The 27,735-nt window shown below is 41.4% G+C and overlaps 1 protein-coding gene across 5 annotated transcripts in view; it reads left to right on the top strand.

The window, feature by feature from the left end:
- The window catches only part of zgc:86764 (uncharacterized protein LOC797431 homolog), a 37,584-nt gene extending 13,063 nt beyond the window's left edge, over positions 1–24,521 (top strand). For 2 of the 5 annotated variants that reach the window (XM_067993000.1, XM_067992975.1), the window contains exons 5-14: positions 3,593–3,763; positions 3,888–4,028; positions 9,195–9,342; positions 11,689–11,825; positions 13,190–13,285; positions 13,462–13,590; positions 13,896–13,985; positions 15,807–15,893; positions 17,770–17,910; positions 24,035–24,521. In XM_067993000.1, coding sequence (XP_067849101.1) covers positions 3,593–3,763; positions 3,888–4,028; positions 9,195–9,342; positions 11,689–11,825; positions 13,190–13,285; positions 13,462–13,590; positions 13,896–13,985; positions 15,807–15,893; positions 17,770–17,910; positions 24,035–24,103 — 1,209 coding nt within the window. In that variant the 3' untranslated portion in view covers positions 24,104–24,521. The remainder of the gene's footprint in view (positions 1–3,592; positions 3,764–3,887; positions 4,029–9,194; positions 9,343–11,688; positions 11,826–13,189; positions 13,286–13,461; positions 13,591–13,895; positions 13,986–15,806; positions 15,894–17,769; positions 17,911–24,034) is intronic. The other 3 variants (XM_067992991.1, XM_067992984.1, XM_067993010.1) reach the window with 3 other exon arrangements.
- The last annotated feature ends 3,214 nt before the right edge of the window (positions 24,522–27,735 follow it).

The raw sequence follows: 27,735 nt of genomic DNA, 5'->3' as shown, positions 1-27,735 counted from the left end.
TAATATGATTTAAAAGTTTGCAGTTGTCACAGAACTTGGAAATGTAGTAAACAATGTGGAGGATAGTAACAGACTTCAGGAGGACATAGACTGGTGAAATGGACAGACACATGGCAGATGAAATTTAATGCAGAGAAATGTGAAGTGATGCAATTTGGTAGGAGGAATGAGGAGAGGCAATATAAACTAAACTAAATGGTACAATTTTAAAGGGGGTACAGAAACAGGGAGACCTGGGGGTGCCCACACTATCTTTTGAAGGTGGCAGGTTGAGAAGGCTGTTAAAGCATATGGGATCCTGGGCTTTATTAACAGGCATATAGTACAAGCAGCAAAGTATAAACCTTTTATAAAGCACTGGTTAGGCCTCAGCAGGAGTATTGTTCAATTCTGGGCACCACACTTTAAGAAGGATGTCAAAGCCTTAAGGAGGGTGCAGAAGAGATTTACTAGAATGATGCCAGGGATGAGGGACTTCAGTTATGTGGAGAGACTGGAGAAGCTGGGGTTGTTCTTTTTCGAGCAAAGAAGGTTGAGGCGATTTGATGGTGTTAAAAATCATGACTAGTTTTGGTAGAGTAAATAAGGAGAAACTGTTTCCAGTGGCTGAAGGATCAGTAACCAGAGGACACAGATTTAAGGTGATCTGCAAAGGAGCCAGAGGTGACATGAGGAAACATTTATTTAGGCAGCAAGTTGTAATAGTCTGCCATGCACTGCCTGACAGGGTGGTGGAAGCAGATTCAATAGTAAGTTTCAAAAGGGAATTGGGTAAATACTGGGGGGGGGGGGATTTACAGGGCCATGTGAAGAGATCCGGGGCATGGGACTAATTGGATAGCTCTTTCAAAGAGCGGGCACAGAGGACTAAATGGCAGCCTCCTGTGATGTACCTACTATAATATAACAACTTGCATTTATATAGTGTCTTTAACATAGTAAAACATCCCTAAGCATGTCACAAGTGTTATTTGACCCAGCACCATACAGGAGGTATTAGGATAGGTGACCAAAAGCTTGGTCAGAAGTAGGTTTTAAAGAGTGTCTTAAAGGAGGGAATTCCAGAGCTTAGGGCCTAGGCAGCTGAAGGCACAGCTGCCAATAGTGGAGCGATTAAATCGGCAAGAATTGGAGGAGCGCAGAGATCCGAGGGTTGTCGGGCTGGATGAGGTTAGAGATGAGGAGGGGCAAGGCCGTGCAGGGATTTGAAAACAAGGATGAGAATTTTAAATCTATGTTCCCGGAGCCAATATAGGTCAGTGAGCACAGGGGCAACGGAAGAATGGGACTTGGTGCAACTTAGGATCCAGGCAGCAGAGTTTTGGATGAGCAAGTTTATGGTGGGTGGAAGATGGGAGGCCAGCCAGGAGACCATTGGAATAGTCCAACGTCCAGCTCCACACAAACAAGCCAGTCAAAGCTAACGGGGAGTCCCAAAGAATTGAACTTGTGCAGCCACCTTCAAAGATTTATGCACATATACCCCCAGGTTTCTCTGTTTCTGCACCCCCTTGAGAATTATACCATTTTGTTTATATTGCTTCTCCTAATTCTTCCTGCCGCGATATATTCCATCACACTCCTGACTTGTGCCTTGTAAATGGTGGAAAGGCTTTGGGGTCAGGTGAGTTGCAGACTGACTTTTTTTATTCATTCAAGGATGTAGGTGTCGCTAGCAAGGCCAGATTTATTGCCATCCCTAATTGCCCTTAAGAAGGTGGTGGTGAGCTGCCATCTTGACCCACTGCAGCCCATGTGGTGAAGGTTCTCCCACAGTGCTGTTAGGGAGGGAGTTCCAGGATTTTGACCCAGTGACTATGAAGGAACATCTATATATTTCCAAGTCTGGATGGTGTGTGACTTGGAGGGGAACGTGCAGGTGGTGGTGTTCCCATGTGCCTGCTGCCCTTGACCTTCTAGGTGGTAGAGGTTGTGGGTTTGGGAGGTCCTGTCGAAGAAGCCTTGGCGAGTTGTTGCAGTGCCTCCTGTGGATGGATGCAGCCACGGTGCACCAGTGGTGAAGGGAGTGAATGTTTAGGGTGGTGGAAGGGGTGCCAAGCAAGTGGGCTGCTTTGTCCTGGATGGTGTCAAGCTTCCTGAGTGTTGTTGGAGCTGCACTCATCCAGGCAAGTGGAGAGTATTCCATCACACTCCTGACTTGTGCCTTGTAGATGGTGGAAAGGCTTTGGGGAGTCAGGAGGTGAGTCACTCACCACAATGTCCAGCCTCTGATCTCCTGCAGCTAAACTATTTATGGCTGGTCCAGTTAAATTTCTGGTAGTTGTTGGTGGGGGATTTGGTAATGCTGTTGAATGTCATGGGGAGGTGGTTAGACTCTTGTTGGAGATGGTCATTGCCATTTGAAAAAGAAAAACTTAAAAGGTCAAGGGGAATGGTTGAGTGAGTAGTTCTAGGAGCAGAAGCAATGGACCAAATACTATCTACCTATCAACATTTCTTAAATTCCACAAAGAACTTAGTTTTGTAGCAACTTTTTGTATCCTCTGAACATCCCATAATGCTTCACAGCAAATTAATTATCTTTTTGAAGTGTTGTAGACTAATACAGCAGATACTTTCCACAAAGATCCCACAAGCATCAGAGATGAATGACCAATTAATCTGTTTTGGTGTTGGTTAAGGGATGAATGTTGACCAGAACACTAGAAGAATTCCATGCTCTTTGACTAATGCTGAGATCTTTTACACCCACCTGAACAGGTCGATGGTGGTGGGGCCTCCATTTAACACCTCACCTGAAAGATGGCTCATTCTCTCAACAAGTTTGACCCTTGATTCTGTTCTGAGTCCTAGAATGCAGCTTGAACCCACAATCTTGAATTGCAATGCAATTTTTTAAAATTGCATTGTTTACTTGGGAATCTCAAGCATATTACACATGTCGGAGAATGAAATATGCATGAGGGAGCTTTGAACCCATTTACTGCTCATTAAATATCTGAGCAGCAAGGCACTAGGGGAACTTCAAAATTAAAGTACTGACCAATGCAGAACAGAATGCTTGGTAGTTGAGCAGGTGATTAATTTCTGTTGTAGTTTGTGCTGTCTGGCAACATTTTCCCCACCAATGGCAACATTGAACTTCTAATGTAGCAAAATCCATGTTAAGCAGAAGCTCTTCTGAATTCAGCTGCTCATCTAATTAACTCCTGCTCAATGAATGAACTGTTTAAATCAATTCCTGTCCTTTTTGGGAAATGCAGAAAAAGAAACAGCTGGCAAGATTTTTTTTTCTCATGGCTTTCTGCCAGGTTTATTGCCCATCCCTGCTGTTGCCATTAAATAGCAGAAAACATTCCCTATTGTTCCTGAATTTCACTCCACTGTTTATCAATGCTGATGTTTCTGTGCATCAACAAACTCTCATCCAACTAGCTGGCATTAAAGTTTACGTTCAAATAGTGACCAGGCAGAATTCTGTCTAGTTTCCCTTTGTGAATAGAGGCACAATGTGATAATTGTAACTGCCCACTGGCAAGGGATTAGATCTGTTCTGTTGAAAATAAATAAAAAACCTCAATGATTCTAGTGTACAATAACCAACAAATCTGTTTTTTATATTGTCATACAGAAGTGTCGTTTGGCTACTTTCCTTGGACTCCGGCATGAGATCACAAAGCTCATGGCGGACATAGATCATGAACCTGATACTACATTTGAAAAAGATGCAGTCCTTGAGCAGGAAGATCTCTTTTTCCTCTCTGATGGAAACATTAAATCACTGGAGGTGCTGCGTCACCAGGTCAGCTCCAATACTTTTTTCCTATATTTCATGTGACTACTTGGATACTAAACTTATGTCCACACCATGTGGCTAAAATTTCACCATTCAGTGTCATTTGTCTCATTACTTTTTTAAACTGCAGTTAGAGATGAAAAAGCAAGAACTGATGGCTGCACAGGAGTCTCTGAAGGAACAGATCAGTTCTCTATGGAATAGATTGCAAATCCCTTTAGAGCAGCAGAACATGTGTGCAACAGGTTCCATATATCAAATCAACACAGTGGTTAGTATCATTGTATCCTGCACAGCACTCAGTGATTTTAATTAACCAATTTTCACCTCTGCTGTCCTTGTAATCATGCACATTGATAATTGAGATCAATAGAAAGATACAAATCATAATTGCTATGATCAATGCTTAAGAACAAAACTCCCTAATGAAACATGACCACCTTAATTATGGCTGCAGATGAACCGTAATGTTTTGGGAAAACTAACTAAATATCTGTTTTAGAACAATCTGGGCCAGCTTAGGTTTCTCAATTTGCAACTCCCAAGGATTTAGTCGTCCAGACTCCCAACTGTGACCTAAGTCTTTTTAAAAGTAACTTGTAATCTTTAATATGGCTGATTTTTATAAATATTACATCACTGTCCTGGATCTGAAATTTGGACTCCCTCTTAAAGATGGCACAATGGGTTCAAAAAGTTTATACCCAAAGGAAATTGCATAAGAAATAGGAGCAGGAATCGGCCCCTCAAGCCTGCTCTGCCATTCAATAAGATCATGGCTGATCTGATCCGAACCTCAAATCTAAATTCATGTTCAATTTCCTGCCCGCTCGCCGTAACCCCTAATTCCCTTTACTTCTAGGAAACTGTCTGTTTCTGTTTTAAATTTATTTCATGATGTAGCTTCCACAGCTTCCTGGGGCAGCAAATTCCACAGACCTACTACCCTCTGAGTGAAGAAGTTTCTCCTCATCTCAGTTTTGAAAGAGCAGCCCCTCATCCTAAGATTATGCCCCCAAGTTCTAGTTTCACCCATCCTTGGGAACATCCTTACCGCATCCACCCGATCAAGCCCCTTCACAATCTTATATGTTTCAATAAGATCGCCTCTCATTCTTCTGAACTCCAATGAGTAGAGTCCCAATCTATTCAACCTCTCCTCATATGTCCGCCCCCTCATCCCCGGGATTAACCGAGTGAACCTTCTTTGTACTGCCTTGAGAGCAAGTATGTCTTTTCTAAGTACGGACACCAAAACTGTATGCCGTATTCCAAGTGCGGTCTCCCCAATACCTTATATAACTGCAGCAATACCTCCCTGTTTTTATATTCTATCCACCTAGCAATAAAAGCCAACATTCCGTTGGCCTTCTTGATCACCTGCATACTAACTTTTTGATTTTCTTGCACTAGGACCCACAGATCCCTTTGTACTGCAGTACTTTCCAGTTTCTTGCCATTAAGATAATAACTTGCTCTCTGATTTTTCCTGCCAAAGTGCATAACCTCACATTTTCCAATATTGTATTGCATCTGCCCACTCACCCAGCCTGTCTATATCCACCTGTAGGTTTTTTATGTCCTCCTCGCTCTCCACTTTCCCTCCCATCTTTGTATCACTGCAAACTGGTATGTTACACTCGGTCCCCTCCTCCAAATCGTTAATATAGATTGTAAAGAGTTGGGGACCCAGCACCGACCCCTGCAGAACACCACTGGCTACTGGTTGCCAGTCCGAGAATGAACCATTTATCCCAACTCCCTGCTTCCTGTTAGATAACCAATCCTCCACCCATGCCAGAATATTACCCCCAATCCAGTGATTCTTTGTGGCACCTTGTCGAATGCCTTCTGGAAGTCTAAATACACTACGTCCACTGGTTCCCCTTTATCCACCCTGTGCGTTATATCCTCAAAGAACTCAAGCAAATTTGTCAGACATGACTTCCCCTTTGTAAAGCCATGCTGACTTTGTCCTATTAAATTATGTTTATCCAAATATTCCACTACTGTCTCCTTAATAATAGACTCCAATTTTACCCACCACATATGTTAGACTAACTGGTCTATAATTTCCAGCCTTCTGCCTACTACCCTTTTAAAATAAGGGTGTTACATTAGCAGTTTTCCAATCTGCCGGGACCTTTGCCGAGTCCAGAGAATTTTGGAAAATTATTACCAAAGCATCCACAATCCCTACTGCCACTTCCCTCAAGACCCTAGGATGTAAGCCATCAGGTCCAGGGGATTTATCCGCCTTGAGTCCCATTAATTTACTGAGTACCAATTCCTTAGTGATTTTAATGATATTTAGCTCCTCCCCCCACCCCCCCCCCACCACTAAAGCCCCCTGTTTGTCCAGTGTTGGGATATTCTTAGTGTCCTCTACCGTAAAGACTGAAACAAAATATTTGTTCAGCATTTTTGCCATCTCCATGTTTCCCCCCATTAATTTCCCGGTCTCATCCTCTAAGGGACCTACGTTTGCCTTAGCCACCCTTTTTCTTTTTATATAACTATAGAAACTCTTGCTATCTGTGTTTATATTTTTTGCTAATTTATTTTCATAATCTATCTTCCCTTTCTTAATCGATCCTTTAGTTACTTTGGGAAGTCTTCAAAAGACAACGAAATCTTCTATCCTCCCACTAAGTTTGGCTATCTTATGTCCTTGGTTTTTAAGTCGTATACTATCCTTAATTTCTTTACTTAGCCACGGATGGCTGTCATTTCTTTTACACCCTTTTTTCCTCAGTGGAATATATTCTTTTTGAAAGTTGTAAATAACTCCTTAAATGAACACCACTGTTCATGTACCGTCTTACCCTTTAATCTATTTTCCCAGTCCACTTTAATCAATTCCGCTCTCATACCATCATAGTCTCCTTTATTCAAGCTCAGTACGCTTGTTTGAGAACCAACCTTCTCACCCTCTAATTGGATATGGAATGTGACCATGTTATGGTCACTCATTCCAAGGGGATCCTTAACTAGGGCATTATTAATCAATCCTGGCTCATTACACAGGACCAGGTCCAAGGTTGCTTGCCCCCTTGTAGGATCAGTTACATACTGCTCAAGAAATCCATCTCTGATGCACTCAATAAACTCTTCCTCAAGGCTGCCCTGCCCAATTTGATTTGTCCAGTTAAAATCCCCCATAATTATAGCTGTTCCCTTATTACATGCCCCGACTATTTCCTGATTAATACTACTTCCAGCAGAGTTGCAACTATTGGGAGGCCTATATACTACGCCCACGAGTGTTTTTTTTTCCCCCTTATTCCTTATCTCTACCCAAACTGTTTCATTATCCTGATCTTTTGTCCCAATATCACTTCTCCGTATTAGTGATTCCTTCCTTTATTAACATAGCCACCCCACCTTCCCTTTCTACCTGTCCTTCCTGATTGTTAAATATCGTGGCATATTTAATTCCCAGTCGTTGTCACCCTGCAGCCATGTTTCTGTAATGGCCACAAGATCATACCCATACGTAGTTATTTGTGCCGTTAACTCGTCTATTTTGTTACGAATGCTACGTGCATTCAGATAAAGAACTTTCAAATGTTTTGTGACACTTCGTTCCTGCTTTTTCCTTTTTTAACACTTTACCTTTTACTCCATACCTTCTGTCCCTTCCTGACACGCTTTCCTCTGTCTCCCTGCTCTGGTTCCCAACCCCCTGCCACAGCTTTGATGGGTTAATCACCTTACGCCTTCTAGTTTTTATTTTATCTGTCGTGCCTAAAGTACACTTCCGCTGCTCTACTCTTTTCCCTTTCACTTGTTCTTGAACAACTGTTTGTACTATTTGTATTGTAGATTTCCCCTGGGTCTTCCCCTCTCTTGCTGCTCCCAACTTTATTCTCTTCTGACTCCCTGCTCATGTTCCCATCCCCCTGCCACTCTAGTTTAAACCTTCCCCAACAGCACTAGCAAACACCCCCGCGAGGATATTGGTCCCGGTCCTGCTCTGGTGTAACCCATCACGCTTTTACAGGTCCCACCTTTCCCAGAACCGGTCCCAATGTCCCAGGAATCTAAATCCCTCCCTCCTACACCATCCATGCATTCATCCTGTCTATTCTCCTGTTCCTATACTCACTAGCACGTGGCACCAGTAGTAATCCTGAGATCACTACCTTTTGAAGTCCTGCTTTTTAATTTATCTCCTAACTCCTTAAATTCACCTTGCAGGACCTCATCCCTTTTTTACCTATGTCGTTGGTACCAATATGGACCACGACTACTGGCTGTTCACCCTCCCCCTCCAGAATGCCCTGCAGCCGCTCCGTGACATCCTTGACCCTAGCACCAGGGAGGCAACATACCATCCTGGAGTCACGTTTGCGGCCGCAGAAACACCTATCTGTTCCCCTTACAATTGAATCCCCTATCACTAGCCCTGCCACTCTTCTTTCTCCCCTCCTGTGCTGCAGAGCCACCCGTGGTGCCCTGAACCTGGCTCTTGCTGCTTTCCCCTGATAAGCCATCTCCCCCAACAGTATCCAAAGCAGAATATCTGTTTGCGAGGGAGATGGCCCCAGGGGACTCCTGCTCTACCTGCCTGGTCCTTTTACTCTGCCTGGCGGTCACCCATTTCCTTTCTGCCTGCGTAATCTTTACCTGCAGTGTGACCACCTCACTGAACGTGCTATCCACGATAGTCTCAGCATTGCGGATGCTCCACAGCGAATCCACCCGCAGCTCCAGCTCCGAAAGACGGTTAGCCAGTAACTGCAGCTGGACACACTTCCTGCACGCATGGTCGCCAGGGACACTGGTAGTGTCCATGACTTCCCACACAGTGCAGGAGGAGCATATCACTGGTGCAAGCTGTGCTGCCATGACTTTCCTTAGACTCTCAGACTCCTCCTGCTCTCGGTCTCCTTTTATACTGTGCTCACCTCTTGGAGACTCCTGCCTCACCTGTGACGTCGCACAGTAGTTGTCTCTTGTTGCAGGTCTGCTGCTGCTTTTATTCCCCCAATCTCAGTCTTCTACTCTCAGGTCCACTGCTGCTCTGGGGGAAAAAGTTAGGAAAAGCAAGGCAAAGCAGCACCTCCTTCACCAAACGCCCACACTTACCAAACTCTCAGTTCGTGCTGTCGCACTGACAGGCCCCTGTATTTCTCCAGTTTGTGACTCAGATGAGTCAGGCCTGCCCCACCTTCAAGTACCAGTTTAATCTAGCTAACCAATTAACTTGCTACAGCAGCTCCCTCTGCTGAAGCCTGACAGAAACTTTAAAATTTAAACTTTAAAATTGAACTTAAACAGTTGAAAGCAATATGCACTAGATTTTAGAGATTAACCCTTAAACTCCCACACTTACCAAACTCAGTTCACACTGTTGTCTGCACACCATGTACTGCAACTTTGCATTCGGCATTTCTGCTTTGTTGGCTTAGTGCCTTGCTAACTTTTTTTGTAGTTGCAACAGGACCTTGAGCAACTTGAACAAATGAAGATGAAGAATATCAAACAAGTCATCAATGGCATCCGACTGGAGCTAAACACTTACTGGGATAAGTGTTTCTACAGCCAGAAACAAAGAGAAGAATTTGCTTTTCTCTTGAATGGTATATTCCTCAATTGTTCTTAGTCCATTGCCTACCAAATCACCATGTAGACTCAAATTATAGTTGCATTGTTTTCAAAACTTAATTACCATGGAGGCTACCATTGCCATCTTTCATGGAGATGAAGTGCTTGTATGTCTGTCACCTAATTAAGTGTAAAATACTTCTGATGTTACCAGATGTTCATCATTTATCCTTCAATGTGGGCATCCTTTGACTAACTTGTTAATGCCAATCTCCACTTTCAGAGCAATCTCCAGCAAAACACCAAAATTTGAAGGTTTCTTTTTTTGAGGGTTGGGTAATGCATCGAGTTACCTAATATGGCCTATGGATACCAGAGTACAAATCCCATCAACTGGGATGTTTACTCACTGCCAGCTCTAAGTATCTAGTGTAAAATTAGTTTGTGCAGTTTCAACTTAGTTCCTAGTGGGTGTAAGTCCTAAGCACAAAGCTCAGTGAGAAGTGGTATTCTCACTTAGTGTCTCTAGTTGACACTAAGTGAGAATACCAATTTAAAGGCCATAAGAATTGCTGGTGTGAAAAGTGATCAGAATAGGGTTCTCCTATTGGGTTGAAGTGAGATTTTATTCCGCAGCAGTCTCATTCTAAACCTGACTTGGGCATTCTGGCTGCTGATACAATTTGAAAAATGTCTTCCTCTTGATAAGTACCTTCAACTGCTGTACTGTGGCTTAGGCTGATATCTGACGTTCTTTTGAGTGGGTGTGGCACATGCTTGTACAAATTTTTTAAAACAATTAAAATCATTCAAGTTGTTCATGGGTAGTTTCCTTTCATGTCACTCTGCCTATGTAGTTGATGGCTCATCTGACTTTTTTTCCACGAACAAAGGTTGCCCTGGGGTCTGTTCTCAACCATTAGCCATAACTATGGTCTTGTCTAACCTAACCTGTTTCATTCTTTTGCTGATGATTCCACTATACTTTCATTAGCTGCCTTCAGTTCACCTGATCTCCATTCCTCTTGAACTGTGCTTTTTTAGAGTGGCAGTGAAAACATCTTTTCAAATGAAAAGTGCATTTTCTTCTGAATGATTACTATTGCTGCATAATGTTTTGGCTCCACTATCATTTGACATTTTTGGCCTTACTATCTCGAAGCATGCCATTTTCTCTTACTAATTCTGCCTCCCAGAAGTCTGGGTTTCTCTTTCATGCTAAAATTCAATAGCTCTTAACTCTCTAGAGCTAGTCCATTCAGCAACTGTTGTCCAGCAGTATTACAGGATACAAGAAATAGCTTGTGAAAGTATCTTGTCTTGCCTCTAGTTTTCTTTCTTGCCCCATTCTCTCATCAGTACAATTTGAGAAGTTGCTCCCCTCAACTTTCTTGTTCCTAAACTATGCTGTTTCTTGTTCCTCTAATTTCTCTGCAATATACCAATTGCATGTTCCCCCTACTCTTGGCTCATTTTTACCTTCAAGGTGTCAGCCTTGAGTTGGTGCTAGCACTCTCTTCAGTCAGAAAGTTATGGGTTCAAGCACACTCAAGGACTTCAGCACACAGTTTTGGCTGACACTTTGTGGAGCACTCCCTGCACACAGGTCCTTTCAGATGAGACGTTAAACTGAGGTGGTCCTTCTCCCCCCCCCCCCCCCTTTCTCGGGTGGATGTAAAAGATTCTATGGCACTATTTCAAGAGCAGGGGAGCCTTCCCAGTTTCCTGGTCAGAGTTTATACAACAAAGACTGCTCAAACAATTGGTCATTTCTTATTGGTGTTTCTGAGACCTTGCTTTTTCAAATTGGCTGTCATGTTTCCCTACATTACAAGTTATACACTTTCATTGAAGTGCTTTTGAAGGCCAGGGGCCATGAAAAGTGGTTTATAAATGCAAAGTCTTGCTTGCTCCATGTCTTGATGTACTTTACCATGAGTATTTGCCTTCCTGCCCCAATCCCCAAACTGTCTATAGAGACCTTCTCTTGCTCTTCTGCAAATGTTTTGTTATCTTAATTTCTTAGTACTCTGGATACTCCACTCTGATCAACTATTTTGTATTTGTGAATCTAGTTACATTTCTGTGGATGACAGTACAGTGGAAGCCCAATTTGTAGCAGTGGGTTACATGTCGTCCATTTGATTTTAGAAACTAAGCTTTCTGTTGAGGCGCTGCTGATTGCAAACCAATAAGGTGGGGGTGCAGTGGAAATCAGCATGTGTTTTGGACATGTCTTTATGACTAATTGAAGAGCAACATTGGCAGAGGCCTAGAAGCTGGAAAGCCCCATACTGCAACTAGCAAGCATATGATATAAGATGGGAATTTAATTCCCTTTAAGTTCTGCATGACTAATGTTGAATGTGATCCATGTGCAGAAAATTTCACAGAAGAGATGCTGAAAGTGCATGATGAAGAGCTGTTGAAGGTTACCCTTTATTACAAAAAGCACCAAGAATTGTTTGATAACATTGAAAAATGGGAACATTGGTGGAAGCAGTTTCTAGAATTTGAGGTACTGTATTTTTAATTCCTGATATGACTGGTAAAATCAGCTTGTATCTTAACTTTTTGTTTTGTTAATACTAGAGGCAACATACATTATTTGCTTATGTTAATGTTAGCTTATTTGTGCTCTTGGCTCTGAAGATCTGCAGTTATTTTTACTGTTAACATATGGGGTCTAATTTTACATTTGGCAGGCTTTTGAATTTATTTTTTTGTAGTCATGGCTAGGAAGTATCTTGCTGCAGCAAAAAAAAGCTCTGAATAACTTGCATTGCCTGGACGCACAAGTCTTTGCTCTTTACGCCATTTATAATTAAGTAAATCACAGATTATTCAACCAGCTTAGAAAAAAGGGGTAAAGAAAGAACTTGCATTTCCATAGTGCCTTTTTATGATCTCAGAACATCCAAGTGCTTCAAACAATGAAGTACTTTTTTGAAGTGTAATCACTGTTGTAATGTAGGGAAATGTGGTGGCCAATTTGTGCACAGCAAGGTCCCACAAATAGCAGTGTGATAAAATGACCAGGTAGTTTGTTTAATGTGATGGTTGAGGGATAAATGTTAGTGAGGACACAGAATTCCTCTTCAAATGGTATCTTTTACATCCACCTGAGGGCAGGTGGAGCTTCACATTAACATCTCATCCAAAAGTTGGCACCTCCAATAATGCAGCACTTCCTCAGTCCTGGATTGAAGTGTCAGCATAGATTAGGCGCTCAAGGCTTAAACCCACAACCTTCTGACTCATGAGTGCTACATCTGAGCCAAGGATTGAATACAGAACTAGCTATTTCTTGTCACTAATTGCTCCCCTGATTTTGGGTTTTCTGGGGTTTTTTTTTCCCTACTTGTACAGGTTGCAAGTGATGAAAATAGTTTGTTCTGGTAACACTCATGCTATTTTGCAACTGGTTAGATTCTAGAGCTACATTAACAAAGAATGTGATGCAGTGAAAATGACTAAGGGCAATTTTGAAAACTGGGTTGTGAACGTACCCAGCATAGTACTGAGTGATCTGTTAGAATGTTAATGATGTGGTGATGTTAATGGTTATCAAAATTATTGCACTAACTCTCCATGCCCACCCATTGTCAAACAATGCTGTGTGCTTTGACAAAGGTATGCTTGATTGAAGTCAGAAGCCCAATGTACTAAACCACATTTTGTTAGAATTGGAATTGCACTGTGTAGTCAGCCAAATTTTACCAAGATGTCTGTACACACTTGATTAGCAAATCACTGAATCCTTCCTGATTTTAATCCAAAGCCTACAACCACTCAATGTAATCTGGTATAATGTATTTTGAGGGTCTTGTAATCTTTTAAGACTACAGAAAATTGTATATAACCATGTGACTTTTTGTACAGAAGAAGGCATCAGACCCAAACAGATATGCTAATAGAGGTGGAACTCTACTGAGAGAGGGGAAGGAGCGTCGTCGGCTTCAGAAGAAATTATCAAAGGCAAGTATTCATTAAAACTGAGGAGAATTTTCCACATTTAATTTTACTTGTGAACTCTTGTAGTTTAGTGTGAATGTACTTATTCATCTGGCTGTTTAAAAGATCACTGTCCATGTTTGCAGTTTCATTGTTTTTAGTTTTAGACAGCAATTATCTGCAATTTTTTTTTTCTTCAGCTGGAAGAAGAACTGAAGTTACACATAGAAAAATGGGAAACTGAGCAAGGCTGCCCCTTCCTGGTTAATGGTCAAAAATTCATGATGCATATTGCTAACCAATGGGAGCAGCATAGGCTTAAAGAACGAGTATGTGATTTGGCAAATTTATGCAAAGCTCCTTCCTACATTTTAACTGGTTTGGTCTTAAAAGTAATTTGGTATCTGCTACTCCAATTAACAGTGTGCTATAATTTCCTTTGCACTCATTTATCATTGTCATGTTGGTTTAAATTTTATTCAAATTTTTAAAAATTGTAGTTTATGAACTTAGTTTCAATGTTGTTCAAATATAGTAACCTGTTTAGTAATAAAGAAAATTAAACTGTGTAGGGCACCAGGTGATTGGAAGTCTAGTATTGTTTGCGATTGCTCTCCTATGGTTTTATTTCCAGTGTGTAAAGAAGGAAGATGGGATTGTCTGTAAAACTCCTTTAAAACGGGCACTAGGTGCATCTAATACACCACACAGCAAAATTAGAAGAGTAAGTCATTCATGGTTTTTAATTTTTTTTTCTGCTATTGTATTGAAGGATAGTACAAATGACTCCTGCTTTGGTGTTTTTTTAACACCATGGACTGGAAATTGCTCTGAGCAGCAAACCAGCAATGGTCGCTGCTCATTTGCCCACTAAGTTACTGCATTTTTTGGTGGCAACTTCCTTGAACAGAGTTCAAAAAACTCCAGCATTCTTTCCTGGGCTGAGTGAAAGGATTGCTAAGGCTCCTCAATCACCGATCAGCTTGAAGCAAATATGGTGAGAGCCAGGAAGTACAGTTCATAGACAAACTTTTTGTATAAATGTTAAAATTAAATGACATTTAAAATGTCTAAACTATTAATCAAGAGTAATGGCACTCCACATTTTTAAGTTAAATGACTGTTTAACAACTAAAAATTAAGACTTACCACACCATTAAGTTAGTTTAGATCTGATATAACTGTGTGCCTGTTGTGGCAAGATTAGTTAGCTTCCAGCTGGGCAGGAGAGCAAGTTGTTGCTGGTCCATTGATTGCAGCCAGCAAGGTCCCTTTAACACTAAGGACTCATCAGTGAACCAAGTTCCAGACTTCCGCATTTGACTGCACATGTTTGGTCACTGGAACTTGCTCTTCGGTTTTGCTGCTAATAAGTTAGGTTCACCATTATTTTAAAAGCAATTTCTGGTCTGTTATCTGGGAATTTGAATTAAGTAATGTAACACAGCAAAGTGAGAATTATTTTTTAAAAAGTGATTTTGAATTAAGATGAGACCATATGGTGGAGTAAACCATTTTTCTCCCCAGGCAATGTCTAGCTGAAGAAAACTTGGCCTAAGACTTGCCTTTGTGTTCCTTTTTTCTATTCCAGCTGAGTCTACCACATTCATGGCAAGCTTTGAAGAAAGCTTGCACCAGGGAACTTGCCAAAGCAGGTATTCCCAAGTGGTTCTTTGTCGTGTCATCTAGTAGCTTCCCCTTCATAGGCATACATTGTGATGTATTTGTATTATTTGCTGTTGTGCCCCATTAAGCTACTATAAAACTTTCAATTGTCTTAGGATCTCCACTGTAAACACCACTTGTAATCATGAAAAATTCACATTTTTACTTGACCCCTCTATAAAAGCCTCCAGTAATTTGCTACAATAAGCTGAAGAGGGTCTGTTAATGGATGCTGGTATTGAGCAAGGCAATATTTTAGCTTTGAAGACCGGAAATAATGTGTCCATGCATGTGCCCTGGACCACCCACCTCTTGTAGATAAGGTGGGTAGCTTGTGCTCATGCTAAAAGCAGACAGAAATCAAACTTTTACTTGGGAGAAGTTGGTTCTCATGATCCAAAGGAGAGCTAAGGATTGGGTTTTCTTTCATAGGCCAGGAATTTCCTGAGCTGCTTCTGCTCTGCCACTGGAAATGCAGCAGAAACCCTGTCGACTGGCATAAATGTGGTTTCCTGTAAAGTGGCAGTGAGAGCAAGTCTGAAGAAATTGCCAGCTATTAGTCTGTTTTCAGTGTTCTGTGACTAACATTTATCTTGCTTTTGTGATTGAAATATTCTGACTTTCCTGTCCCCTGAATAGTAAATTGAATAAGACCCAAGGCCCCTTTAGCAGTTGCCATGAGTGACTTTAGAAAGTAATTTAAGCATGTTGCATATCTATTCAGCTAGGCCTGCCAAAGGTTTACATATAAATGGGGAATAATTCGAGGGAAAATTAATCTACTTTGAAATTACTTTATTTTGAAGTCAGTGTAAATTGAGTCCCACATTGAATTCAGACCTAAGGCTGATGTTCAAAATATTAACATTTTCTTTTCCAGTTAAATGGGAACTCAAATTTCACACTTGTGAATAATGGTGGAAGTACTTGTAACCAAGGAGGAAAACCACCCCTCTCTGCTCGAAAGGTCAGTCTTCTGTTTTGAGCACCTTGGCATACATACACCAGAATCTCTACAAATTCATCAATCTAAGCATAACGCTGCTTCACAAATACACTTATTGGTATTGCCTCATTTGTACTTTACAGCTGTATGTCCATGAAGCTTAGACTTTTTTTATACTGCTTTTCTTGCATGCAGATAAGGAGTCACAGCTGCCCAAATAAGATTAGATCACTCTTCCCTGCCAAAAAATTGAACTAGGATCTTTGGGACTGTGAAGTTTATAACCATATACCATGCAGTGCTTTACCTACAAAGTCAAAGTAACATTTGAATCTGAGATTTAGAATATTTGAATTAAGCTGTTTACAGTTGGAAAACATGCCTACAATTAAATTTATAAACAATTCTGAACACTTGCTTATAAATCTGGGGTTTAGGTATGTAGAAATCAACACTAACTCAATGCATTTTAATCTTGGTAATTCATTTTGCTAAATGGTTTTTTTGACACATTAGGCAAGATCACTTTCTAGATAGTCACATGCATTTTAAGTTTGTTAAATTTTCTATGCTGGTGTATACAGGCCATCAAGATCAAGTGGGGCAAGGATAATTGAACAAAGATCTAATTCAGTTCTCCATATTCTATCCTTATCTTAATCTACTTATTTATGGTTAAATATCGGAAGATACAGGAATTTTGGAAGTGTAGAAATAGCTTGAGCATAGGAGTTTTCCCAGCTACTGACTAAGGAGCTAGGAGATGCAAAACTGAGGTGTTGCATTGCAACCACTAGTAAGGGAATGTAAATTGTGTGATATGGGCTAGAATACAAAGGCATGGAAGTTCTAACAGCTGTACAGAGCTCTAGTTACACCCCATCTGGAGTACTGCATTCTGTTCTGGGCACCACACCTCAGGAAGGATATATTGGCCATGTTGGACTTGACTTTCACTTAAAATTGGTAATTAAACAACAAAATTGATGGCTAGCAAACTAGTATAATGTACCAATGTTAATCCAGCTGTGAGATGCACAGCCCAGTGAATTGTCAGTTGAACTTATTTTTCCTGCTGAAAGCCATTCTTGTATTATGATATCTAGGAGCCAGCCAAAATCGTGAGTTTTTTTTAACTAGGAACCGTATAGCTGAAACTTCTGTTTTGTGCTCTTCCAGTTTTGATCAACCTATCTTTGTTCCATACTGTCCCTCTTTTCCCAACATGCCTGCAGCTCTTCTGAGAATGCAACACTGCTAGAGAGTGTATCTGGAGAGTACAGAGAGAAGATACATTTTTTCTATAACTCCATGTTCTATAAAGACCTGAGTTGCAGGATTTGTATTTTCTGAATGTGTGGTTTATTTTTCAGGATTAGGCTAGCAACAGGTGCTATGGGGTTTCTGAATTCAAATCATTTTGCTTTAGAAATAGAATTGGTCCCAACACCTGGTGCACTTGTCCTATTTACCTGCCCCATATCTGTTGTATTCTTCAATTTTTATCAGAAGGGAATGAAATGGGAGGGGGAGCTACTAAATTGTTACACTCCAACCTTTGTGCAGGACATAATGTGTCTTGTCCCCATCATCTAGGTTTTTCAATTTCACAAACTTAGAGATAAGAATTGAGGTCTTGCTGCTTAGAAAAAGTTAAGCTTGTTAGTGAAATATTTAGCATTATGCTGGAACATCTTTGGTATAGAGCAAAGAATCACAGCTGACTAGCTGGTGGTTTTCAAGAGTAGACTAAGTCAGTGTTCATGAGCCTATTTTGTAAGTACCTTGGCTTGTGCCAACTGTGTGGATTAAAGCTGCTTATTTCAAATATGTAAGAACTCTTAATTCAGGTGGGTCGTGCTGAAGGAAGTTTTGACTTTTTTTCTGTTCATGTTAGACTCCAAATGCAAGCAAGTTGCCAGACCTATTACAAAGGCCATCTTTGCAAGACAAAAAACCAATAAATACGTCATCAATTTCCAATGTGGCTCGGCAACCCAGTACATTCAACTGTCTTACCAGCTATTCAGAATTTTCGGTAAAGGTTATCTTTTTAAACTTCTCTACTCTTAAATACTGTAGTCTAATTTAGTTCTACTAAGCTGTTTTTTTAAAAAAAAACTCAATGCTGATACCTTTCTCTGCTTGCATCATGGAAAACTAAATCTTTGTACAGTGACTGCCAGTTCATTTTAACCAGTAATTGCACTCCTTTCCACCTGTTTAGATATTATGTTCCTACTTCCTGATATGAAGTAGCTGAACTTTGCAGGGAGATTATATTCTACTAAATTGCCCATCATTCTAATAGGGATATGTACATGTGTGTATCTCCCAGTTGCCACTTATTATCTTTTAAGCATTTAGAACTGGCTGGATGCAGCCTGGAGTCAGTTTTGCTTAGAATTTCCTCATCCTGTAGCATGAAGGTATTGTGCATCTTACAGGAGCAGAATACTGGGCAAAATATCTGGCCTTGGTGGTAGGGGAGTTGTTCATATTCCCATGCTGGTCCAGTGACCATTCCATACTAATATGCAGAAGGAGGAAGCCTCCGAAAGCTTGTGAATTTAAAATAAAATTGCTGGACTATAACTTGGTGTTGTAAAATTGTTTACAATATTTTACACTGGTAGAGTAGTTTATACTATAGGGTTTAGTAACCTAGTGGTTATGGTCCTGAACTAGCAACCCAGAAGTTGAGTTCAAATCCCAAGTTGGGAATTGAATTGTGATCTTTTCAAGATCATGAAGGCTGCTGTTTTATCATAAAAACCCAACTGTCACCCATGTCAAGTGGAATGAATTGAATTTGCTACTTTTTCCATTCGCCTTTTTAAAATTTTTTGTATTCTGTCCACTAGCTAATTTCTGTACATGGAACCCTAAATCCCTCTGCTCCTCCAGTTCCTACCTTTTCACAATTTAGAAAATACTTTGGACCCAAGAGAGATCAAGTGGATTACTTCACTTCCCCAAATTGAACTCTACCTGCTACAGTTTTTCCCACTCAAAACATATCAATGTCTCTTTGCAACTTTCTGCTCCCATCTACACTACTTACTGTCAACTTGGTGTCATCAGCAAACTTGGATATATGGCTCTATATTCCTTCTAAGTAATTGTGACAAGCTGAGGCCCCAGTACTGTCCCTGGGGATACCACTAGTCATATCCTGCCACTTGGAGTAAATGCCCTTTATCCCTATTCTGTTTCCACCTCCTAACAATTCCCAACTCATGACAAAAGGTCACTTCTATTTTTCCTAACTGTTTCTTGCATGGAACCTTATCAAATACCTTCTGGAAGTCCATATTAGTGACCTCTTCAACAAAAAAAAAAATTCAACTAGGTTAGTTAGACATGAAATACCCCTAACAAATCCATGTTCTATCTCTGATCAGTTCATATTTGTCAGTGCTCAGTCACTCTCAGATTCAGTAACTTCCCCCACAACAGATGTTCAATTAATAGGTTTATGTTTCCCATGTTCCTTAAATAATGGCATGACATTGGCAATTTTCCAATTCAAGGTGACAAATAGAATTGGTTGTAGGCACCTTAATTAAACAACAGAAAAAAGGGGAGTTAATGCTTAGTTATATAGAGTACATAACTGGTCCAAGATCCAAGAATGGAATTAGGCAGGGTGGAGAAATGTCTACATATTAGATCGTTAACTTTTTTCTTGCAATTTAAATTCATTTTATGTTGTGCTACTCACATCTGTACTTTTTTTATGATTGATTGGGGCTATACATAGTATTTGAAATGCCATAAGCATACAAGGCTACGGACCAAATGCTGGAATATGGGATTAGAGTAGACAGGGCTGATGGCCGGCGCAGACACGATGGGCCGAAGGGCCTCTATCCGTGCTGTATAACTCTGACTCTATATAGTATGTTATGTCCAGTAAGAGGGTGCAGCATTGGGTCTGATTCTAGGGAGTGATATTTGGAATGAAGATTATTATTGATGAGTCAGTCATACTGAAGTTATGGAAAAGATGCTGATATTGATGACATGAATCTTGAAGTCGGAGGAAATAAGTGACTACAATCTTTCAGATAGTCCAATGAAGGATGATCTGGGTAACTATAGACTAGTGAACATAACATCAGTAGTGGGTGAACTTCTCTGCCATACAGTATAAAATAATACTGTTAATGAAGGACAGACAGCAGATTGTAAAAACACAATTAGGGGGCTAATTTTTGGATGGCAAGGTGGGGGGGGGGGGGGGGGGGTTTAAAAATGGCAGAAATCCAGAGTAGCAATGTGGATGTGGTAAGAGCCCAGCTCCAACCCACTGACTTCCAGGTTTGCCAGTGATGCATTTGTGTGTGTGCACCTCCTGAATGCAGGACTCGCACCAGCAATTAGAGCCAGTGGGATGCTGATTTACATAGTCAGATCGTTGAGGTATGAAACACCTCCATTGAGTGGACATTTTGGCAGGGGTGTGATATTAAAGGATCCTCCATGTTTTCCGTGCTGTGGGAAACGCGTCTGCTACAACAGAGATGCAAATGATTATTCAACAGGTGGGGAGAAAACCTCATTGCAGCAGGGCATTGTCACTTCAAAGTTTTGGCTGCAAGACCTTTGAGTTTTCACTCTCAATTCTTGCATTCAACCAAAACTCTGCTGTGCAAATGCATTTACCTACTTTGTGGACCCCCTCAGTCAGGATGGGGGGCTGCCATGACTGCATTCATCACTGCATCAGAGGATGAGCAACATCACCAGGTATGCTGTCCACCTCTGCCACGTGGAGCTCCACATCACAGTGCTGCGCCACAGGCACCTACACAGAGCGACGTCGCAGGAGGCACTACCCTCGCAACAGGTCTACAGACTAAGGCTCACCTTCCTGGACCTCTGAGGAGTTCAGGTAGTCGCAGACATCTGCAGCCTCCTTTATGCCTGGCTGGGCCGAGCAGCATCTCCTTACCTGTCATTGTCCATCACCACTGCCCTTAACTTCTTCGCCTCTGGATTGTTCGAGGGTCTCTGTCATCTCTCATCGGTGTGTAAGGCAGGTCACCGACTGCTTGTTTCGCAGGGCCTCGCAATGTCAACTCCCCCATGGACGACCTCAGCCAGACGGAGAGGGCTATGGGATTCCACGCTGGCTGGCTTCCCATGGGTGTAATCGATTGCACCATATGGCTATACAAGCACCTCCACACGAGCCAGGACTGTTCCAGGTGCAGGAGGAGATGCTGGTGACCTCCTCTGCCATCTCAAGCCAGGCCACTTCCTCCTGTCTGCTGGGTAAAAGACATGCCTCACTCCAGGTGCTATTGGATAGGGTGAGGAGGGATCACTGAATCTAGGAGCAGCCTTTCCCTGGGCTGCTCCATTGTCTAATTTGGGCGTTTGCTCCAGGAGCAGCCATTGGAGCCCTATTTTTAAATAGGGCTCCCACAGCTAACCGTCTGTACTGTGGCTGTGCAGGTTTCCAATAGGAAACCTGGAAGCCACATTAAGTGGCACCAATTTACCTGCAATTGCGTGGGGAACAGACAAATTTTACTGAGCGGGTTACCTAATCATACTTCCTGCCACCCCCCTGTGTGGGTAATATCAGGGCCTTAGTGTCTGAAGCATGAGGGAATAAGTTTAGGAGCATAGGCCTTGGCAAAGACTGAACTTCTAACTAGTGAAGTGCTAACGGTGAGAACTTTCAATAGGAATTTGGGTGTAGGAATTAAATGCAGAGGAGGGAGGAGGTGCTAAGTGATATAAATCTTGGAACTATAGACTAAGACTGAGCCGAGCATAAAGGGAGCCACGTCAGGAATCTGATCAAGAAAAAGCCATCACAAGACAGAGTGCTGAGGGTTCGGTGGTTAGTGTTCTTAGATACAGTAAATTGCCTTAAAGCTAAACAGTTTAAATAACTAGCTAACAAGGCAGGACAGCTGGGGCCTGTCACATGCATGTTCTGTGCTATGCCATGTGGGAACTCAAACACTTTGTCCTGGAATACCACATGCAGGAAGTGACACCAACTGCTCAAGCTCTGAGCTGGAGGGGCAGCTGATGTCACTACAGTGCATACGGGAAGCTGAAAGTTTCATCGATAGCACATTTCAGGAGGTGGTCACCCTGCAGCTAGAATTCAGGCAGAGGGTATGGGTGACCACCAGACAGACTGAGGAACAGGCAGTGCAGGAGTCCCCTGGGAGTATGGCACATTCAAACCAGTATTCAGTGTTGAATATCAGTGAGTGTATACTCCCAAGGTGTCAGTCAGGTTAGAGGGAAGTAAGGGTGGAAATTGTGGCAGCTCTGGCCACAACCTTCCAATCCTCTTTTAGATATGGGTGTGGTGCCAGAGGACTGGAGGATTACAAATGTTACACATTGTAAGGACAGAGGGATAAACTCAGCAATTTACAGACCAGTCAGTTGATGGTGGGGAAACCTTTACAGACAATAATTCAGGACAAAATTAATTAGCACTTAAAAGTATAAATGAGTCAGCATGGATTTGTTGAAGGAGAATAATGTTTGACTAGCTTGAGTTCTTTGAACTAATGGAAAGGGTTGATGTATGTGGACCTTCAAAAGGTGTTTGATAGAGTACCAGGTAATAGACATGTTAGTAAAATTAAAGCTCTTGGGATTAAAGTGGCAGTGTGGATACAAAACTAGCTAGGGGGCAGAAAGTAGTGCTGAACAGTTATTTTTCAGGCTGGAGGGAAGAACACTAGTTTCCTCAGTCAATATCGGGGCCACTGCTCTCTGATCTATATTAATTACCTGGGCTTGGGTATAATTTCAAAGTTTGCAGAGGACACAACATTTGGAGATGTAGTAAACAATAAGTAGACATGTGGTAGGTGAAATTTAAGACACAAGTGTGAAGTGATGCATCTTAGTAGGAAGAATGAGGAGAGGCAATATAAACTAAGCGGTACAATTTTAAAGAGGGTGTAGGAACAGACACCAGTGGGGTGGGGGCATGCATACAAATCTTTCAAGGTGGCAGAACAAGTTGAAAAAGTTGCTAAGCATATGGGCTCCTGGGCTTTATTGGAAGCATAGAGTACAAAAGCAAAAATTCTGCTAAACCTTTTTATAAAAACACTGGTTAGACCTCAGCTGAAATATTATTTTCAATTCTGGGCACCACACTCTAGGAAGAATGCCAGGGCCTTGGAGGGTGTAAGAGATTTACTAGAATGGTACTGGTGATGAGGGACTTCAGTTATGTGGAGACTAGAGAAGCTGGGGTGGTCTCCCTAGACTGGAGAAGGTTAGGATTTGCTAGGTGTTCAAAACCATGAATAGTCTTATTTATTTACTTTATAAAACTAAACTGTTTCCAGTGGCAGAATGACAAAATGGTTACAGACAATCACCAACAGATTTATGGTGATCAGCAAAAGAACCAGAGGCACCATGAGGAAACATTTATTTACAGTGAGTTGTAATGATCTGGAATGTACTAGAAGCAGATTCAATAGTAATGTTCAAAAGGGAATTGGATACATACTTGAAGGGAAAAAATTTACAGGGGAATGGGACTAATTGGATAGCTCTTCCAAAGAGCAGGTGCTGAATGGCAGCCTCCTGTGCTGTACCTACTATGTTAATTAATTATATGCAACACCTCAAATAGCGCTTGAGGCTTTTCAGAGTTTGGTATTAAAAGGAATGTAGCAGTATTGATGCCATCATTCAGCCAATTTTGCAAGTTTTTTTCCAACTGGGAGGTGATGTCAACATAGATGTATCTACTACTTGAGTGCTTTCACCAATGCAAAAAAAATTGGTGCCTTTTGGGAAGAATGAGAATCTACTAAGTTGGCCATTCAGACCCTCATGCCTTTTCTGCCATTCCAATCAGATCATGGCTGATCAGTACCTCAACTCAATTTACCCATCTTTAATCATATCCTTCAATCCTTTTACCCAAACAAAATCTTAGCATAAGCATAGTCTTGCAAATTTCAAATGACCCATATCCATAATGTTTGTGGATTGGACCACTTGCCATATTTGCATTGGATTTAGGTTGTTAGCATTGTGTATTTGAACTATAATGACTTGTAAATCAGTGATAAAAACATAATTGCCTGTATAAAGTTTTTGCTGTGTTCAGAATTTTATCCACTTAAAAGCTTCCCTCCCCTCTTGTCTTTTAGCGTGACCTTTCCAGAAAATCTAATCACGTCAGTGGACAGCTCAATTCTACAACTCTTGAAAATCCCTAGGATGTCTTATCTCCACTTCAGATTTCACTTCTGTTTCCATTGAGGAATTGTTCTGCATGGTTTTGACAGTTGGTAATAATTGCTTATTTTAGATGTTCGTATATTCCTGTGTTCAATTTGTTTCAAATAGAAATTTCATTCTGATCTGGTGACTCAATTTATTTTTGCCTTTTTGTTTGTATCTTCATCTTTTGTCCTTGCCTCTACCTCCATTTTACACAGGACTGCTACACTGTCCTCAAATTTCAGTTGTATGAATTGTAATTCAGCTGACTTATTCCTTCAGAAGTCAATTAAAAGCTGCATTCTGGAGTTTTAAATTTTGCAAAAATTTGATAACTTTTGTTTAGTACTACAAGAATAAAAGGGATCTTGACATTAGGATTTTAAAAAAAATAAAGAATTGGATTAATTTTCATATTCCTATTGTTGGGTTTTCAGTTTCAACAACTTTCATTTTATATGGAACTTTTTTAAACGTAGTGGAACGTCCCAAGGTGTTAACAGGAGTGTTAACAAACAAAATTTGACACCAAGCCACATGAGGTATTAGGACAGGTGACCAAAAGCTTGGTCAGAGGTTTGAAGGAGCATCTTAAAGGGGGAGGGAATTCCAGAGCTTAGGGCCTAGGCAGCTGAAGGTAATTCTGGAGCAATTTTAAAATCTGACATGCAGAGGCAAAAATTGGAGTGCAGAGATCTTGGCAGTTGTAAGGCTGGAGGAGGTTGAGTTAGGGAAGGGCAAGGCCATGGAGGGATTTGAAAACCAGGATGAGCATTTTAAAATCAGTGGCTCCCGGTCTTTGAGGGGGGAGGAGTGAAGAGGAATGTAGGTGGTAAAGAATACATGTAAGTTGTCTTAAATACTGAAAATAATTATCAGTGAGTTCATCTTTTGGCTTGCACTTTTTTTGTTTGGCATGGAGAACAGTTGAACAAACCTAGATATGCATTCTTTAATTCCAGTCTCTCGGAGAAAAAAGGGGATCTACAAGCCTGACAAGTCATTGGGAAAATACTGAATTCTTAAGGAAGTAGTAACAGGGCACTTAAATCATATGGTTAGAGTCAACATGGTTTTAGAAAGGGAAATAATGTTTGACAAATCTATTTGAGTCTTTTGAGGTTGTAACTAACAGGGTAGATAAAGGGAACCAGTAGATGTAGTACATTTGGATTTTCAAAAGGCATTCTACTTGGTGGTTACACTAAGAGCTCATGGGGTTGGGGGTAATATAGCATAGATAGTGAATTGGTTAACTGACAGAGTAGGAATAAATGGGTCATTTTCAGGTTGGCAGGCTGTAACTAACTAGTGAAGTGCCACAGGGATTGGTGCTTGGGCCTCAGCTATTTAGAATCTATTTTAATGACTTGGGGACTGAATGTAACATATCAAGTTTGCTGATACAAAGTTAGGTGGGACAGTAAGCTGTGAGGAGGACACAGTCTGCAAAGGGATATAAACATGTGAAGTGAGTGGGCAAGAAGGTGGCAGATGGAGTATAATGTGGGGAAATGAGGTTCTTCACTTTGGTAGGAAGAATAGAAAAACAGAATATTTTTGAAATGGTGAGAAACTATTAGTAGTCTCAGAAATCTGGGTGTCCTTTTACAAGAAACAAAGTAAGCATGCAGGCACAATTAGGAATGCAAGTGGTATGTTAGCCTTTATGGCAAGGGGGTTGGAGCATAAGAGTAAGGAAGTCTTGATGCAATTGACTTTAGGACCACACCTGGAAAACTAGTTTTTTTTTCTTGTTCATAGGATGTGGGCATCGCTGGCAAGACTCGCATTTATTGCCCGTGAAGGTGGTGGTGAGCCGCCACCTTGAACCGCTGCAGTCCATATGGTGAAGGTTCTCTTACAGTGCTGTTAGGAAGAGAGTTCCAAGATTTTGACCCAGCAACTATGTAGGAACAGGCCATTCTGCCCCTTGTGAATGCTTCACCATTTGATAAGATCATGGCTGATCTGTGATCTAACTCCATATACCCACCTTTGGCCCATATCCCTTAATACCTTTTCCAAAAAGCTATCTAGCTCAGATTTAAATTTAGCAATTGAGCTGGTATCAATTGCCGTTTGCAGAAGAGTGTTCCAAACTTCTACCACCCTTTGTGTAGAAATGTTTTCTAATCTCGCTCCTGAAAGGTCTGACTCTAATTTTTAGACTATGCCCCCTACTCCTAGAATCCCCAACCAGCGGAAATAGTTTCTCTATCCGCCCTATCCGTTCCCCTTAATATCTTAAACTTTGATCAGATCATCCCTTAACCTTCTAAACTCGAGAATACAACCCCAATTTGTGTAATCTCTCCTCGTAACTTAACCCTTGAAGTCTGAGTATCATTCTAGTAAACCTACACTGCCCTCCCTCCAAGGCCAATATGTCCTTCTGAAGGTGTGGTGTCCAGAACTGCTCACAGTACTCCAGGTCTAACCAGGGTTTTGTATAGCTGCAGCATAACTTCTGCCCCCTTGTACTCTAGTGCTCTAGATATGAAGGCCAGCATTCAATTAGCCTTATTGACTATTTTCTGCACCAGTTCATGACTCTTCAATGATCCATGTACCCCTAGGTCCCTTTGGACATCCACTGTTTTTAACTTTTTACCATTTAGAAAGTACTCTTCTATCCTTTTTGATCCAAAGTGGATGACCTAATTTGTCTACATTGAATTCCATTTGCCACAGTTTTGCCCATTCACCTAATTTATCAATATCGCTTTGTAATTTTATGTTTTCATCTACACTGCTTACAATGCCACCAATCTTTGTGTCATCGGCAAACTTAGATATGAGACTTTCTATGCCTTCATTTAAGTCGTTAATAAATATTGTGAATAATTGAGGCCCCAAGACAGATCCCTGCGGGACTCCACTAGTCACATCCTGCCAATGTGAGGACCTACCCATTGTTCCTACTCTGTTGCCTTTTGCTCAGCTAACTTCCTGACCAAGTCCATACTTTTCCCTCTTCCATGGACTTCTATCTTACATAACAGTCTCTTATGTGGGACCTTATCAAATGCCTTCTGGAAGTCCATATAAATAACATCCATTGACATTCCCCTGTCAACTACTTTGAATTTTTTGAAGAGGTAACTAATCAGGTTTGTCAGGCATGACCTACCTTTCACAAATCCATGCTGGCTCTGATTAACTGAAAATTCTCAGTGTTCAGTCACCCTATCCTTATAAGGATATAAGGAATGGCAATTATATTTCCAAGTCAGGATGGTGTGTGACTTGGAGGGGAACGTGTGGGTGGCGTGCCCATGTGCCTGCTGCTCTTGTCTTTCTCTGTGGTAGAGGTCACTGGTTTGGGAGGTGCTGTCGCAGAAGCCTTGGCAAGTTGCTGCAGTGCATCCTGTGGATGGTAGACTGCAGCCACTGCGCCGGTGGTGAAGGGAATGAATGTTTAGGGTGGTGGATGGGGTGCCAATCAAGCAGGCTGCTTTGTCCTAGATGGTGTCTAGCTTGAGTGTTGTTGGAGCTGCACTCATCCAGGCAAGAACATAAGAAATAGGAGCAGGAGTAGGCCAATCGGCCCCTCGAGCCTGCTCCGCCATTCAATAAGATCATGGCTGACCTGATCCTAATCTCAAATCTAAATTCATGTCCAATT

This window comes from Heptranchias perlo, chromosome 1 (genome assembly GCF_035084215.1).
Source record: "Heptranchias perlo isolate sHepPer1 chromosome 1, sHepPer1.hap1, whole genome shotgun sequence".
In the NCBI taxonomy this organism is placed as follows: Eukaryota; Metazoa; Chordata; class Chondrichthyes; order Hexanchiformes; family Hexanchidae; genus Heptranchias; species Heptranchias perlo.
This window is presented reverse-complemented; position numbering and strand designations above follow the sequence as displayed.